Source organism: Pseudopipra pipra, chromosome 13 (assembly GCF_036250125.1).
Source record: "Pseudopipra pipra isolate bDixPip1 chromosome 13, bDixPip1.hap1, whole genome shotgun sequence".
NCBI lineage: Eukaryota > Metazoa > Chordata > Aves > Passeriformes > Pipridae > Pseudopipra > Pseudopipra pipra.
Window position 1 is genome coordinate 673,311 of NC_087561.1, and position 15,036 is coordinate 688,346.

Below are 15,036 nucleotides of genomic sequence, written 5' to 3' on the forward strand. Positions count from 1 at the left end.
CATGTCTGCTTTTGGTTTATTATTTCATTTGTTCTCATAAACACATACCTTTAGCCTCAGCTCTCATCACCTGGGATCCTGCCTTGTGGTGATGAAGAACTGGATAAAAGGAAATAAAAGAATAAAGAAAAAAATGAATGCAAGGAGCAGGCTCCGACTCAGCCCCACGAGCTGCTCAGGCTGTGTAGTGGGCAGGGAGGGCTGTGTTTTGCAGTAGAACAAATGATCTCCCCAGCAGCACTAGCAGCAGCAGTTCTCAGACTCACTCGCAAACGTGCTTGCCCTTGGGCAGAGGCCAGTGACCATTCAGAGTGGGAAGCTGGAGCTTATTTGGGCAGATGTTATCACAAGTGACACCTGCTGGCACTGAGAGCCGAGGGCTTCGGTGCCCACACTGTCCACCCATCACCCTCTACGCCCCTGCCCGCACAGCCCTGGTGTGGGACCAGCCACAGGCCCTAACCAGCCCTGCTCAGCTCGCCCATGACCTGTCTCCCCACAAAGCCCCAGTACAATGGGCACTGTGCCACACAGACCCACACACGGCAAACAGGATCCACAGGGATGTGTGGCACTTGGCAGATTTAATTTATCAAGTCTGTATCTGGATTCACATTTTACTCTTTGTGTACTTGTTTCAGCATTTTAGCTGAGCCCCACCTGCTGCCCACAAGCAAGACCAAGCCAGGCTGGGGCTGGGGCTGGGGCTCAGGGTGGCTGTGCTGGCTCTGCCTCAGAGGGAGCACCTTGTGCTGCAGGGCTGCTGCTATCCACGTGCTGCCTTCCCCACGCCAGCCTTACCTGCCTGTTCTTCGGGAAGCCGTCTCAAAGAACTTGGTCCTAGAGGCCACCCTGCAAAGAGGACAGGAAAGGTCACGCCAGTGATTTGATCATTTGCTAATTAGATCTGCTCTGTGCAAGGGGAAAGAGCCACAGCATTGGCAGAACTGCAGAGATCCCCTTCAAATGACAGCTCTTGTGCCAAGGCATAGCTGGGCTCCTTCTGCCACCTGCTCTGTGCCCTCTGCCCTCAGAGCACCTGCCAGCACTTTGGCTGTGCTTACAGAACCATGGAATCATGGCATTATCTGGGTTGGAAAAGACCTCCAAGATCATCTAGTCCAACCTTTGACCAAACATCACCATGCCAACTAAACCACCACACTAAATGCCACATCCAGTCATTATTTCCATACTCTTGCCTGTAATCCCATGTGCTGGGTTATAAACCTGCATCCATGTCTTTCATGGCCCCTTCTTCAGTGTTTATGTGCTCATGCCCATGCTCACAGAAAGAGAAGTTCTCCCAGGCAGTTCAGGAGATCCAAGGCCTGGCCCTGGGTCATGGAGCTGACACTCACGGCACTGTTTTTTCTTTTGTTTAATTCCCACTGAAGCCAGCAGGGTTTCTGACTCTCTAAAATCTGAAAGAAATCTGAGGAGGAAGCGAAACTCCATCCAGTTTCCTTGAGATCCAAGCTGGATGTTGTCTTACTCTAGGAAGTGTTTCATTTGAGAGGTTTGCTGGGACCAAGCAGGGATGCCATGCCCTCTGCTCAGCTTCCCAAGTGACACTGGAACCTGTGCTTGCAGCGGTGCTGACTGGATGCCCATGGGCTCCAGCCACTGCACACTGGCACTGGAAACCAACTGGGTATTTCTCCTCCTTGTCCTCCAAAATTTCTGGGAGGTGACACCTACTCCTACTCCTGTTGCCCAAGCTCACCTTGTCCCCCTTAAGCTTCCCGAGCCCCCAGGAGCCCCCGCTGGCACTGCACCCATCGCAGGCAGCTGGCTTACACAGATGAGGGCATCTCCTCTGCTGTCCCTGCTATCAGATCCGGCCTCTGCTCCAGCTTTGGAGGGACTGGCGTCCTGCAGGGTGGATCTGGAGGTCTCACGGGAGGACGCATTATCACCGGCTTATCACCATGGGAACGCGGCTTAGGGACACCATCACACTCACCTGCAGGATGGAGATCACAAACACTGAGCAGGCAGCTTTGCCAGAGGGGGGATGTTTATGAGGGGACACCGAACAGGTCAGTGGATTTAGTTCTGTCTGTCTGCCCCAACTCTTGCTGACAGTGGCCAATTGCCAGAAGGGAGGGACAGAGTCCAGGGAAAGGCAGCTCCCGTGCTGCTGCCCCAGCACAACCTTCCTGGCACTGGGAACAGGGCTGGTGAGGACAAACTCGATGTAGCTGCTGACTGTGAAGCTGATACTGCCTGGGAACGACAAGTGTTCTTAACTAAATGCTGTGCAGCGCTGTTTGCAAAAGGGAGAGGAACAGGATGAACAGGTGATCCCTGTGGCCGCTGCTTCTCCCAGCTTTTATGCAGTAGCACTACTTGTCCTCTCCTCAGCTGCTTTTCTTTCCCAAGATCCAGCCAACCTCACTATTCACTTAAACCCTGAAAGTCTTTTAGGGTCAAGTCAACATGGAATGAGTGTCAGACTTTGGCTGTGCCCATGTCTCAGGCTGTTCTGGTCTCTCCTCCCCTCCTGCCAAGCTATATTAAGAGGACTCAAGGTGAGAAGCCCACCACTCGCCCCAGGGAGGGCTAGCTTTGGCACCTCAGGCTTCCCCTGGGAGCAGGGCACTGCAGGGCACGGTCCCAGGGCACACTCACCGTCCCTGCTGCCCCCCGGCCGGGGGGCCGGTCTCCTGGCCTGCAGCGTGCCGCTCCTCAGGGCCGGGCTGGCCACCACGCCGTTGGCCGCCTTGCCGGCCGGCTTCGCCCCTCCATCCTGCAGCCTGGCCCCGGGTCGGCCCGGCTCGGGCTCTGTGCGGGGCTGGGGCCGGCCCTCGGCGGGGGGACGCCCTGGCTCATCCCCCCCGGGCCGGGGCGCGGGCGGGCGGCTGCGCTGGAGGGGTCTGGGGGCCTCCATGCCACCGCCATTGGGGGTCTGGCCGAGCCGCTCTGCTGCGGAGTCAAGGGGACAGAGAGCTGTGGGGTTAGTTGTGTGCCATGCTCCATGTCCCACCAAAAACCCTTCACCTCACCCCTCTGGCTGTGCCACAGAGCCAGGAGCAGGAGCTGTGCTGTGAACCTGCCTGCTCCCTGCAGCCTGCTCCCTGCAGCCTGCTCCCTGCAGCCTGCTCCCTGTGCTCCCTGCAGCCTGCTCCCTGTGCTCCCTGCAGCCTGCTCCCTGTGCTCCCTGCAGCCTGCTCCCTGTGCTCCCTGCAGTCTGCTCCCTGCTGGTGCTTCCACTCCCAGCTCGGGGAAGCATTGGAATGCAAGGCCAGCCCTAACTGCATGAGCAGGCTGGGGGTTTTAAGGAGCAACGTGAATCAATCGTGTTTTGCCAGTGTCATAAAGTGCATTTCGTGTACACTTTATGCCTAAAACATCATCTGCCTAAAAGCTCTGACAACTGCAATGGAGAAAGAAATTTGCCATCTCTTTGGTAACAGTGGCATCAGGGCACAGCTTGCAGTGACAATTAGAGCAAATTGGGTGCAGAAACATGATCTTAAGCAGATGTACCCTTCGACATTGCGATAAAGGCTTCAGCATTTCCTTACAGTCAGCTGGATTTAACAGCAGAGTTGAACTTGGTCTAGAAAATACTATCACTGGGTCCTGAAAAAGTACTTTGGAGTTCTTGCTCTGGAACCACCAGTGGCTGAGCCAGCCCTGCAGACCTCCCTGGTTCCCATCCCACCGACTCCCTGTGCAGTTCCCTTTGCACCTTTGCCTCCGAAGCCACAAAACCTCTCCTCTGGGCCTCTCCTGTGCAAGAACCAGCCTTAGTTTAGCTAATGGAGAACACAGCAGGAAGCAGAAAAACCCAAATCCCAGGGAATCTGACTTGTGACATGATGCAACCCACACGTGTGTATTTTTTGCTTTCCTTTCTCCCTGAACAGCCCTCACTGCCCACCATGCCCAGGGCTAAGGAAGTGCAGCCCTGCTGCTGTTTCCTCCATTGCTTCTGGAAAGGTGTTACAGGAAGCAGGAGGGGTGAGAGGCAAGTAAGGCATCAGAGAACAGCTGGACTGACCTCCACTTTCCTCCACAGAAGCACCAAAGAAGACAGGTCTTTCCCTCAGGGGACGTTTGGAGATGGTGATGGGCTTGTGGCGCCGAGCAGCCACCCTGGGTGGGGGCACTGGAGGGGCCGTGGTGTCCTCTGGGGGGCCGGAGTAGATCTGTAAAGGGAGACATGTCCAGGTGACCCAACACAAAGGGGCTGCTGCCTCACCTCCCACAGGTGCCCCCACCCAGCACGGGGGGGATGGTGGACACTACCAGCACCATCCCCACCACCAATAACCTCCCCACCACCAATAACCCCCACACCACCAATAACCTCCACACCACCAACACTCTCCCCTCAACAACACCCTCCCCCCCCCGATGCCGTCCCCACAGCACAGCAGCGAGATCACAAACACAGACAATCTCTAGAATCAAATTCTCCTGGAGCAGACAAGGGAGGCTTTGAAGCTTTGGAGCTGACAGCTCCTGAGGAACATCAAAATTCCCACTGGTGAGGTGATACGATCTCCAAACACCCAAACCGACCCGTCATTGTTTCAGATCCACCGCTACAACCCTCCAGCTCTCGGCTTACAATGAAGTGTGTGGTACCAGGAAATTACCTGGGAAGAATTAGAGGCATAAAAACAATACTGCTGACTTTTATCTCCTTTTCTCAGTGGTCATATGGCACCTATTTGTTGGGTTTAATTGAGAGGTTCTTATTTATGTCAGGGCTTTTTTTAAGAGCTGAAAAAAAATTTCATTTTAATAGCTGAAACATAGTGTTAAGGCCAAAGGAGCTGCTCCAAGGTTATTCCCAGGGATGTTAATTGAAGTTATATTGGGATTGAAAGCCTGAGTTACTGTGGAGGGGTGGCCTGAGCTGCCTGGAGGCTTCACTGCCTGTCCTGGGAGATGTGGAGCTGGTCCCCTCCAGGCTCCAGCCCAGAGGATGAGAGTGCTGGGCCACCACACCCTTGGGCCACACTTTGATGTAGAAAAACAACTTCATTGAGTCACCCAGAAAAATCTGAACATGGAGAAATGTAACATTTTGCTTTGATTAAGTGCCCCATTTTGGTAATTCAAACCAAAAGTGTATTCCTTCTTCTGTCAGCCAAAGAGCAGGACTGGGAGATCAAGATGAGGGATGGGAGAGGAAAGCACATCCCTAGTTCAACCTCCTTGGACCTGGTGAGCAGCAGCAACAGCCAGGCTGCCCACACCCCTGGCTGGGGTGTCTGTGCCCAGCCTGGGCTGGCCTGGGATGATCCGTGTGCTGGACCCGGGCCTGGCTGCTGACAGCCTGCCCCCCCTGCAAGGAGAGGAGCAGCAGGAACCACAGAATGGTTCAGGCTGGAAGGGAGCACAGTGGGCCATCCAGTCCATCGTCCTGCTCAGGCAGGGTCTTTGGAGCAAACGGCACAGGATTGTGTCCAGATGGTTCTGGAACATCACCGGTGAGGGAGACTCCACACCCTCTCTGGGAAAAAAAACAAAACCACTCAGGGTTTGGTGGCACAGGGCGTGTGCTGGTTCAGTGCCCACAGGGCTCTGCCTGGGCAGGGGCAGGACATGTTCCCCACTCTGGAACACAAAGTCTGGAGTGCTCTCCCTGCCTGGAATCAGAGGGAGTTAAAAGCAGCAGCTCATGTATTATTAAAACAGCAAAGTATTGCCTGCAGGAGGGCAATTTTTTTGAAATATCAACCTCCTTCCTATATCCTGACCAGAATCCAATCCTGATTTTTAAAGAAGTGTTACATTCCCCATGGATGCTTATAGAGGTACCACAGAATGCTGTTTTTACAAGGTGCTTTTCAACACCTGAGACCCAAGCTAAACCCACCAAACAACTCTGTTTAAGATGTGAGTGCAGCCTCTGCTTTGCTTCTAAATGAAAATCCAAGTTAAACAACCTGAAGGTACAAAGATATTGACATACCCTCACCTTACAAGGGGTTGTATAGGGAAGAAGATGTTTCCAGAACAATCAACCTATTTAACTTATTCAACTTAACTCATGGTACTGAAACATGAGCTGTGAAAATAGTAATATTATCCACAAAGACTTCATAGTTACTTTGTCCTCGGAGCCTTCACATTGCACCACATAACCCACATCCCCTCTTCCTCCAGACTCATCTGTTTGCTCATGTGTGAGCTGAAGACACTCAGCTCTAAAACACTGAACTTACAAGCTCAATCTAGTAAATGTGACTAACTTAACCTTATTGCTAGAGAAATTAAAAGCAAGCAAAGGGACATGTGGTTTAATTAAAGGTGCCATCCCAGCTCTTGGAGGTGGCAGGGCAATGGTGTGGTGACTCAGCCTGAGCCATGGGCTGTATGGAGGGAGGACAGAGCCTCAGCTCTGGAGTGATCTGGGTGAGACCCCAGACACAAACCAGTCCCTGTTTTTCTGTGGGAACTTATTAAAAGCCTTCACAGAGACCTACAAAGGAACAGCCTTGTGTTTCCCTGAGCTTCTGGTGTGGATACTCAGAAGTGTCTCTGAGCTCTTTCATCCTGTTTCTCTGGTTTTAATCCTTGGCACTACAGCCGACTTCCACCCCCACATCTGGTCCCACCCCCACATCTGGTCCCCACCTGGTTGCTCTGGCTCCACATCTCCCGTTGCAAGAACCTTGCTGATCTAGCTTCAGCCACCTATTCCTTTCCTCTCCCTGCCCCTGTGCTGCCCTATTGCTGGGGGCTGCCCCAGCCCCCTCACTGCAAACAGCAAAAATGCCCAGACTCGGTGTTGCTCTGGGACCAGCTAAAGGCCACGGTGAGGAACACACCTGCAATGCTTTGTTTCCTCCTGAAGCCTTTCAGAGCAGTGTGTTACACAGACCCAGCCCAAGGAGGCTCCCGAAGGACCCAGAGCGCTGCCGCGTTGCCGCAGCAACAGTGTGCAGGAGCAGCCAGAGCAGCTCCGGGCTGGGGGACTGCCTGTACCTTCCCAAAGTGCTCGATCAGGATCTCGACCACGATGTTTTGGAACTTGATGTTCATCATCGCTGCCACAGTGTCCTCCTGGGCCCGCATGAGAGTGGGCCCGAAGATCACGCCCATGTTGGACGGCGACATCAGGTTCTCCCGGCTGTGCTCACACACACTGCAGAGAGCAGGGGAAGGAGGAATAGGGTTTGGTTTGGGTTTTTCCAAACAGATCTCACTACAAGCCATAAAAACCCAGGATACAGTAAGAATCAGTCCTTCAATTTTCTTCATTGTGTCTCAGGAGAACCTGTTTCCTGGCGGAGACAAACACGGTTCTAGCTCCGACGGCTGCTGGGAGAGCAACGTGCTGACAGCATTTTCATTTGATCCCTTCCCACTCCCAGCTCCGCTTTAACTCTGAAATCAAAAGTCATCTGCACAACACATACACAAAAGGACTCAACAAAGGAATCATTTAAATCCCACATCCTATTTATCCAGAACTAACTTCTGGCTTTAATTTTCCTTCTCTCTGAAGGAAGAGGACTGAAGGTAGGGAGCACACTTCAGTGGTTTCCAATAAATCTCTGCACAGCATCCGCTCTCTGAGAGACCCCAGTTCCACAGGGTAGAGCTCTGCCTGCCCAGCAGTGCCCCAGCTCTGGAGGAGGATGGAGCCTGCAGGGCAGCCCTAGATGTTGGCTGCAATACAAACCATGCAGGTGGGCACTGCCTCAGCCAGAACTGGACCTGAGGAGAGACTGATGCTGACATGTGATGAACTCTGGGTTTGCCCTGTAGCTCTGGCTTTAGAGGGTTCTGTCTCCAGGGGGAGAGTGAATAGAATTTAAGAGTAAACACTTTGAGGAATAAACTCAGTGACCACAAGCATTGCATCAGCCTCCCGGGGCACTTGGTGTACTCATGGTGCACACCAGGCACTTGGCTCAGCCTCACACACAGAAAGGCTCCTAAAACCACACAGACAGGTACCTGAAAGGCTGAAACCAGCTTGCAGGCAGGGTCCCCCAAAGCAGCCCCCCTGAGGAACCATGGCATTGGGGCATGGCACTCCCCTTTGTGTGCCAGGGTGACAGTGCCAGGTCAGCCCTGATGATGGAAACAGTCCAGGTTTGAAAACAGCTTCTCCAAAGCAATTCTGGAGCCCAAACCATTACCCCTGCCCACCAAGTCTTTGAGTTTGGAGTGACAAGGAGGCAGGAAAACCTCCATTGCCAGTGCAGTGCTGGTGCCATGATCATCAGTAACAGGCTCTTTCAGTGGCTCACAGGGGGAGCCACAGGTCACTGCTCAGTGCCACCAAGCACCCACTGCCACATGCCTGTGCCAGAACCTGACCAACATGCTCATGTCTTCCTGCTGCTCTGAGGGCTCAGGACATTGACCCACAGGGCTGCAGATAAAACCAAAGCTCCACATGCAGCCCCATGGGTACAGGTCCCACAGCCATTCCTGAACCCCAGACCTAACATTCCTGTTACCTGGAGCGAGAGGTGAGATTTACAGCCCTGCTCTCAAGAGGGTATTTTAATTTTAAAATAATTTCCTGCTCTGTGTGTGTCAGAAAGGGGTGGAAGGGGCAATCAGAAAGAGAAGCATCACTTCATGCAGAGAGAAGCAAGGATAATCACCTCATTTGTGCAGCCCATGTGGAAATTCCCAAGGGGGCTGTGGTGGATACAATTTTGCAAACCTAACCCCAAAAATGGCTTGTTCTGCTGATTCTATTATTCCCTTTCTTTGGTTTTAGAGGAAAACATCTGCTTACTTGACAAGGTGCTGGATGAGGAGCTCTAACATCTCCCTGTTCTTGTCAGGCAGTTTATACACCAGTGCATGAATAGCTCCCAGCCTGTAATCCAGGTTCTCGGACTCTGGAAAGTAGTAACACAGAGAAGAGTTTGTGCCCAGCACTTTCGAAGTAAATACACCAGGGAAAGATAAAGCCAAAGGAAACCAAAGCTGTTCTCTGTGCAGTGGGAGAGCAAGAGGGAGCAGAGAGAAGTGAGACTTCACAGCAAGAGGGTGAACACTGGGAGGAACAACATGAGGTAGAAAGAGGAAGAAACGGAGCTTGAAAAGGAGCTCAGGGCCACAGGCTGAAAGAGGCTGGGCATGGGCAGGTCCTCCCTTGGCACCCTCACCCCACACACCTGGGAGCACATGGCCCCTCGCTGGTGTCTTATCAGCCCAGAGAGCTCTAACACTGAACAACACCCAAAATATCCTGCAGGGGAAAAAATTGAGTCCCTGACCCAAAGAGGTCACCCTTAGAAGCATAAATAATCCAGAAACAATAAAATACTCAGTGTAAGAATGGTTTGGGATCTAGTGGCTGGGAAGCTCAATGCTGCAGGGAAGGGATCGGGGTCCTGCCCAGACATCATAGACTTAACCAGTTCTGAAACTAATAAATCCTGGGCTTTATTTAGCACCATCAGCAGGAGGTGGAACATTTCCCTTTCCAAGAAAGAAGGGGTGTTATTCATTCTCCAGGGAGCCACATGGAGGAGAGGTGGCCCCTCCCCTCCCATTGACTTCCAGGTGCACAGGGGAGTGAGGGACGTTCTAATGCCACATATTTCTGAATGCCAGCACTCCCATGCTGAGAGCAATGACCAGCTTCCTGCATCCCTCTGTCTCCCTCACAGAACACTGGCTCCCAACACGCTCTGAGGATGCAGCAGTTCACAACTGTCACAGCTTATCTGCAATGGCCACGATGAGGGGACAGTTGAGGACAGGCCAGCTCAGCACACGTGAGGGCCTGGTAATACACCTGTGCTTCCTGGCTGACCTCTGTTATTCCTGGCTGTGGCTCAATCCCAAGAGCTGAGCAGAGAAATGTCTTTCATGTACTGGTAGACACTTTGGATTCAACATCCCAGGACAAATTTCACGACCTAAAGGGAGCACCTATCTGTGTGCTATCTATGTGGGAACAGCACAGCCCATTCCCTTGTGGGTTTTAAAATAAATACATCAATACTATAGGGCAGCAATTCTTGTGGGACTGTTGTACTGCTCTCAGGTGAGTGACATACCCTGGCTCTCCAGACCCCCTGAGAACATGAAACCCTGTTCAAAGGAAGGGCACTGCAGCAGCAAAGGAAAGAAGGAAAATCCACCTCCCCTGCACAGGTAAGTACTTGAAAAAGAGGGTCACTGTTCTTTGAACAGGGGAAGCAGCCAGACACCATGGAGTTGGGCTGGCAGAGCTCTGCCAAATGATTTTGATGGACCCTGTCTGGGGAGTGCAGGGCCAGGGACCATCAGTGGGGCAGCTGTGGCACTTACTGGCAGCCAGGACCAGCTCTTTGTGGAGCTTGTATGTCATGACGGGTTCAGACAGGTTCCTGCAACAACCAGAAAGAAAACTCAGTTGTGCAGGACAGCATGACCTGCTCGTCACCGACCCTGGACCGACGGGAACCCGCCTGCTCCCTCAGGGCCACCACAGCGGCACCTCCCCAGGCAGCATCCCTGAAAGAGCTCTCCCCATGGCATGGGGGGTTCTGCAACACCCACATTTATCAAAATCCAGTCCTCTTCCCCAAGCCTTTGTGACTCAGTCCTCTCCAATAGCCAGATGTAAACATCTGGCAAATTACTCCACTTTTCACCTGAATCAGCCCCAGGCTCCTTTGCCCCCTTGGGGCAGGGGCCACCTGCAGTGCTACCTGAGATAGAACTTCAGTGAACTGGTAATGGTCTTGATGTCCCAGTCCCCACTCTGGAGATCCACGTCCCCGGGGCATTTCGGATCTGGAGGAAAAACGAAATGCCTTTAAAATAAGGTTCATTTAGAGGTTGTTTATAAATAGTCTGCTCTGGTGGGGTTTCCCCTCGAGACATATGAAGCCACAGCAGCACACAAAGAGAGCTTCTGATTCCCGTGGCTGAGGAAAACAGAACAGGGAAAAGCTGGGAAAAGTACCAATGTCAGGACTTTGGAGAGGCTGGGGAGCAGTGCTAATGAGGGACAAGGGGGGAAGCAGAAGATCAAATTTAAGCAGTCCTGAAAGGTCAGTGAGGACGTATTCTCCATAGTTTGCTTTTTCCCAAGACTGGCAGAAACAACAGATTTCAACAGGCCCAAGACAAGCTTTCTGACATTCACAGTAATCTGAGTGCCAGCTCCAATCCCCCCTTTGCTCCCCTGAATGCTCTTCTGGAAGCATTTCCTCTCACTGCAGGGAGAGGAAGGAGCTCGGGGGGGGCCCAGCAGTGTGGAAGGACAGTTTGCTCCTACCCACCCTCACTGAACAACCACATCATGTCTCTGGTGCCATGAAGTGAAGGATGTGGTTGCAGGATGGGGGGCAGCTAGACTAAAAAAATAAACATCAGGATTTATTTTTAAAAAGAAAGAGGAGTAGAAACAAACAAACAAACAAAAATCTAACTCCTTAGAGCAGTTCAGTTTGAAATCCTGCTGCAGCAGTTATTTCTGTGGTGTTGGACTTTCCATCATGCATTCATACCCAGTGGGTAGCAAGTGGTTATCCAGGCCATGCAGATAAACAAAACAAAAAGCCACTCACTGGTGTGGTTTGGAGGAGAAACCACAGAGCTGCTCACAGGGAGGGTGAGAATCAAGCAGCAATAAAACTTGAGGCTCAGCAATGAGTCACAGGCTAGTGGAGCCAGTCATGGCTCCATGAGAACTGGGCACAGCCAGATGCCAGCACAAAACAGCGTCTTAATAAACATCATCCAGAGTAGAAGCAACAGGAAGCAACAGCCAAAGGCTATGAATGCTGCATTAATATCAGGTGCCTGAGCTGGGGCGAGCCCGAGGCACACAGGCAGTGAGGGGATCACACTCCTTGCCCTGTGCTCCAGCCCCCAGGCAGGGCTGCAGAGAATGGCTCAGCCTTGGGCACATGGGCACCGAGCCCAGGGCTCACCCCAGGGGCTCGCAGGGGTCAGGGCACAATGGCCTCAGCCAGGTCCCAGCCTGGCAGCACCTCTCCCAGCACAGAGCTGTGCTACTGAGCCCCACAGCCTGCCCAGGGAGTCTCCTATAGAGACTGCCCCCAGCTGCCACATTCTGTGACACAGATCCAGTCACAGGCAGGCTCGCAGCAGGAATGCATCCACCGACTTCTTAACAGGTACACTGACTCCCTAACGCACACAGTGAGGTGTCCCCATCCTTCCAGGGAAAAACCTTACACCAGGATGGAGGCCTCCCTGCAGAGGCTGCCTCCCCAGTCCAGCTCATTGTGTTATCCCAGTCCAGCTCACCATGATATAGGAAAGAAGGGGAAAAGGTCCAGGAAAGGAGGGGAACATGTGACTCGGAGGGGTTGCAGGGACCCACACTGGACATTTCTTACTGGGGTACTTGATACTCTCTGTCCCTCCCCAGCAATTCAAAACCAGGACAGGGTAATTACATGGAATAATTAATTCTTACCAAAAAAGGCATTCAGCAACTTCTGCACCTGGATATTGCTGCCAACAGTCCGGTACACGCCCTCTGTGGTGATTCCTAAGAGGAGAAAGCCAGGAGCGTCAGCCAAGGTCCTCCCACTGGTTGGAAGCCCAAAGGCCCCATCTAGTGGAACTGCTCTCCCTGCTGCTGGGCTCTGTCCCACAGCCCGGTCAGCCAGTGCATGGGATACACCAGCCCAAATGTGCCATTTCTGGGGGATGCAGGTTTAACATGAATGTGCTCAAACCCAGAGAGAAGACAAACACATTGAAGTAGATTCTGAAAACACTGGCCAGTGCTGGGACAGGCAGAGCCACAGTCTTTCCCAGCTCTGTGAGCAGGGTCTTTGTCACCCCATTGCTCCCCACTCCAGCAGGCCTTGGCTGCCACAGTCCCAGAGGTTCTGGAGATGAACCCAGGCACCATTCCCTGCAGCAGCCTGGGCATCCAGCAGTTCTGAGGGGTTCACCCTACTCTTCCAGCCCATTCTGGTGAAGTTCACTGGATGTTCACTGGTGCAGGCTGGGAGACATGGGACAGCCCAGAGGATGAGCTGCCACCCCTCAGCCTGTTTCTGTCCTGCTGCTGCACAGACTGGGGCTGAACAATCCTGTACCCTCCTCAGCTCTGCCTGGCCCCCAGCATGGGCTGTCAGAGCTGCTCTCCTGCTGCCCAACAGTGGGTGTGCTCAGAGCCAGAACTGAGAAAACCAGGAGTGAAAACAGCATAAAGGTGGAAGTTCAATCCCAACCGAATTTGGTATGATGACATTCCAGATTACACAGGATTTCTGCTCCTGAAGAACAAGCATTCTTCAGCTAAAAGCCAAGGTCCTGTGTCAGTGACTAACAAACACAGTACTACAGGAACTATGAGGTGCCTTGAGGCCATGGGAAGCAGGGCCAGGCCAGCAGCACCTCCCGACAGCAGGGCGAGCTCCTCACCTTTCGTCTCCACCGCGTTGATGCACTTCCGAACAAACTTGAAGCCGACCTCATTCAGCTCCACTGTTTGGGACAAGGAATCCATGTTAGCTGCCTGAGCACCCCTGGGGACCCCTGGGACACCCTCAGCTCCAGCTCCTCTCAGCACCCCAAGCTGCAGTGCCCCAGCTCACAGATATGTTCACACCTACACCTGCATCCCGTACATCCCTCTGGGAAAACACCAGCACTCTGTACATCCTGACAAGCAGTTATTAGTTCCATATGTTCTCCCATTTCCCCTCAAATTTATTTTGAGTTGCAGTACTGCTCCCTATCCCCTCTCTGTCTTTAATAATAGCGGTGTAAATCAGGTCCTGCCACATGTGAATTGTGTCTGATAAGGACTTCATTAATCACTTCCAGAGCAAAATTTGCAGTTGAAGCTCTTCCCCATCATGCAATCATGTATTTTCTGCTTCTCTACATCACTAGAATTAAAAACCAAAATGAACCCAGCTTGATGTGCTGAGGAAAGCAGAGAACAGGGCTTGTTCCAGCCAACTACCCACAGTTCAGCTCTGGGCCTGTCTCTTTTTAACTTAAAACAACATTTTGCTGGAAAAAACAGCCACAGGATATATCTGGATCAATCCCAGTCCAGCACAGGCTGTGCTGGGGAAGCCCATGGGGTCCCTGCATTTTCAGCAGGTTGTTTGTACTGGTTATTTCTGCTCTGAGCAATAGCAACACCAAGCTCAGATGTTTCTTAGTCTTACCACAGGAATCAGCACAGACCCCCTCGTGCTTGATTCCGAGGGCTGTGATACTACTGGAACACTTACCAGCTCTAATCTATTAAAAATAGAGAGTGTTTATTTAGTGAACCCCTGAGTCACACTGCTCCCAGTGTGCCATGTGAACACGGCTGCACAGCAGGTTTGTGCTCATGCCCCTGTGCTCATTAGAGCCAGCTAATTACAGTGCTGATAAAGTGAGCTCTGAGACAGAATGCAGGTTTCACCCAGCTAACGAGGCCCTGGAGTGTTCAGGGCTCCCAAGGTGCACCCCACTGCCGAGAGGGGGGACGTGGGACACTGTGGTGGGTGGGACCTCCAGGGAACTAAATGCCACTTCTGTTGCCCTATTAGTATCTTTGCTAAGGGACATATCCTCAGAGTCTCTCACTGATCTTTTCCCCTCTGTTACGCTGGCATTTGGAGGTGCAAATTGAACCCCACATCCCACTACTCCTGGCTAAATAAAAACTGCTCATTGCATCACTAACTTCTACTGTCTGCAACCCATTCTTATCTGGGCTCAGTGCCAGACACTGTGATGCAAGGACAGAAGCGACACTGCCACCACAGAGGGGGCACACAGCTACTTGGCAGCAATTGAGAATGAGAGTATGTGCAAGGAAAACCCTGCCCAGCCTCTGGACAGCTCTGGGAGCCCAGATAACAGTAACAGGAGTGACTCACTTTCTTCCTGCTTCGTGATGGGACTGTGGTAGATCTGAAAAAGGGAGAGGGAATGGGAGAGGGAGAAACAAAAACATCATCAGCATGATTTGGTACTTATTTCTGAAAGAAAATGCAGCACTTGATAATCACCCATAGATTACCCAAAGATTACCCACAGATCACCCATAAACCACCCACAGATGACCCATAAATCATCCATAGATCACCCATAGGTCACCCATAAATCATC

The 15,036-nt window shown here is 52.3% G+C and overlaps 1 protein-coding gene across 4 annotated transcripts in view; it reads right to left on the bottom strand.

Annotated features, from left to right (window-relative positions):
• The window catches only part of OPHN1 (oligophrenin 1), a 51,779-nt gene that overhangs the window by 2,418 nt on the left and 34,325 nt on the right, over positions 1-15,036 (bottom strand). For 3 of the 4 annotated variants that reach the window (XM_064669521.1, XM_064669523.1, XM_064669524.1), the window contains 12 exons: positions 14,805-14,838; positions 13,342-13,404; positions 12,380-12,454; positions 10,638-10,722; positions 10,255-10,313; positions 8,726-8,831; positions 6,952-7,111; positions 4,010-4,157; positions 2,635-2,952; positions 1,801-1,966; positions 802-852; positions 49-99 (listed from right to left, as the gene is read on the bottom strand). In XM_064669521.1, the coding sequence (XP_064525591.1) occupies positions 57-99; positions 802-852; positions 1,801-1,966; positions 2,635-2,952; positions 4,010-4,157; positions 6,952-7,111; positions 8,726-8,831; positions 10,255-10,313; positions 10,638-10,722; positions 12,380-12,454; positions 13,342-13,404; positions 14,805-14,838 (1,308 nt within the window). In that variant the 3' untranslated portion in view covers positions 49-56. The remainder of the gene's footprint in view (positions 1-48; positions 100-801; positions 853-1,800; positions 1,967-2,634; positions 2,953-4,009; positions 4,158-6,951; positions 7,112-8,725; positions 8,832-10,254; positions 10,314-10,637; positions 10,723-12,379; positions 12,455-13,341; positions 13,405-14,804; positions 14,839-15,036) is intronic. The other variant, XM_064669522.1, reaches the window with a different exon arrangement.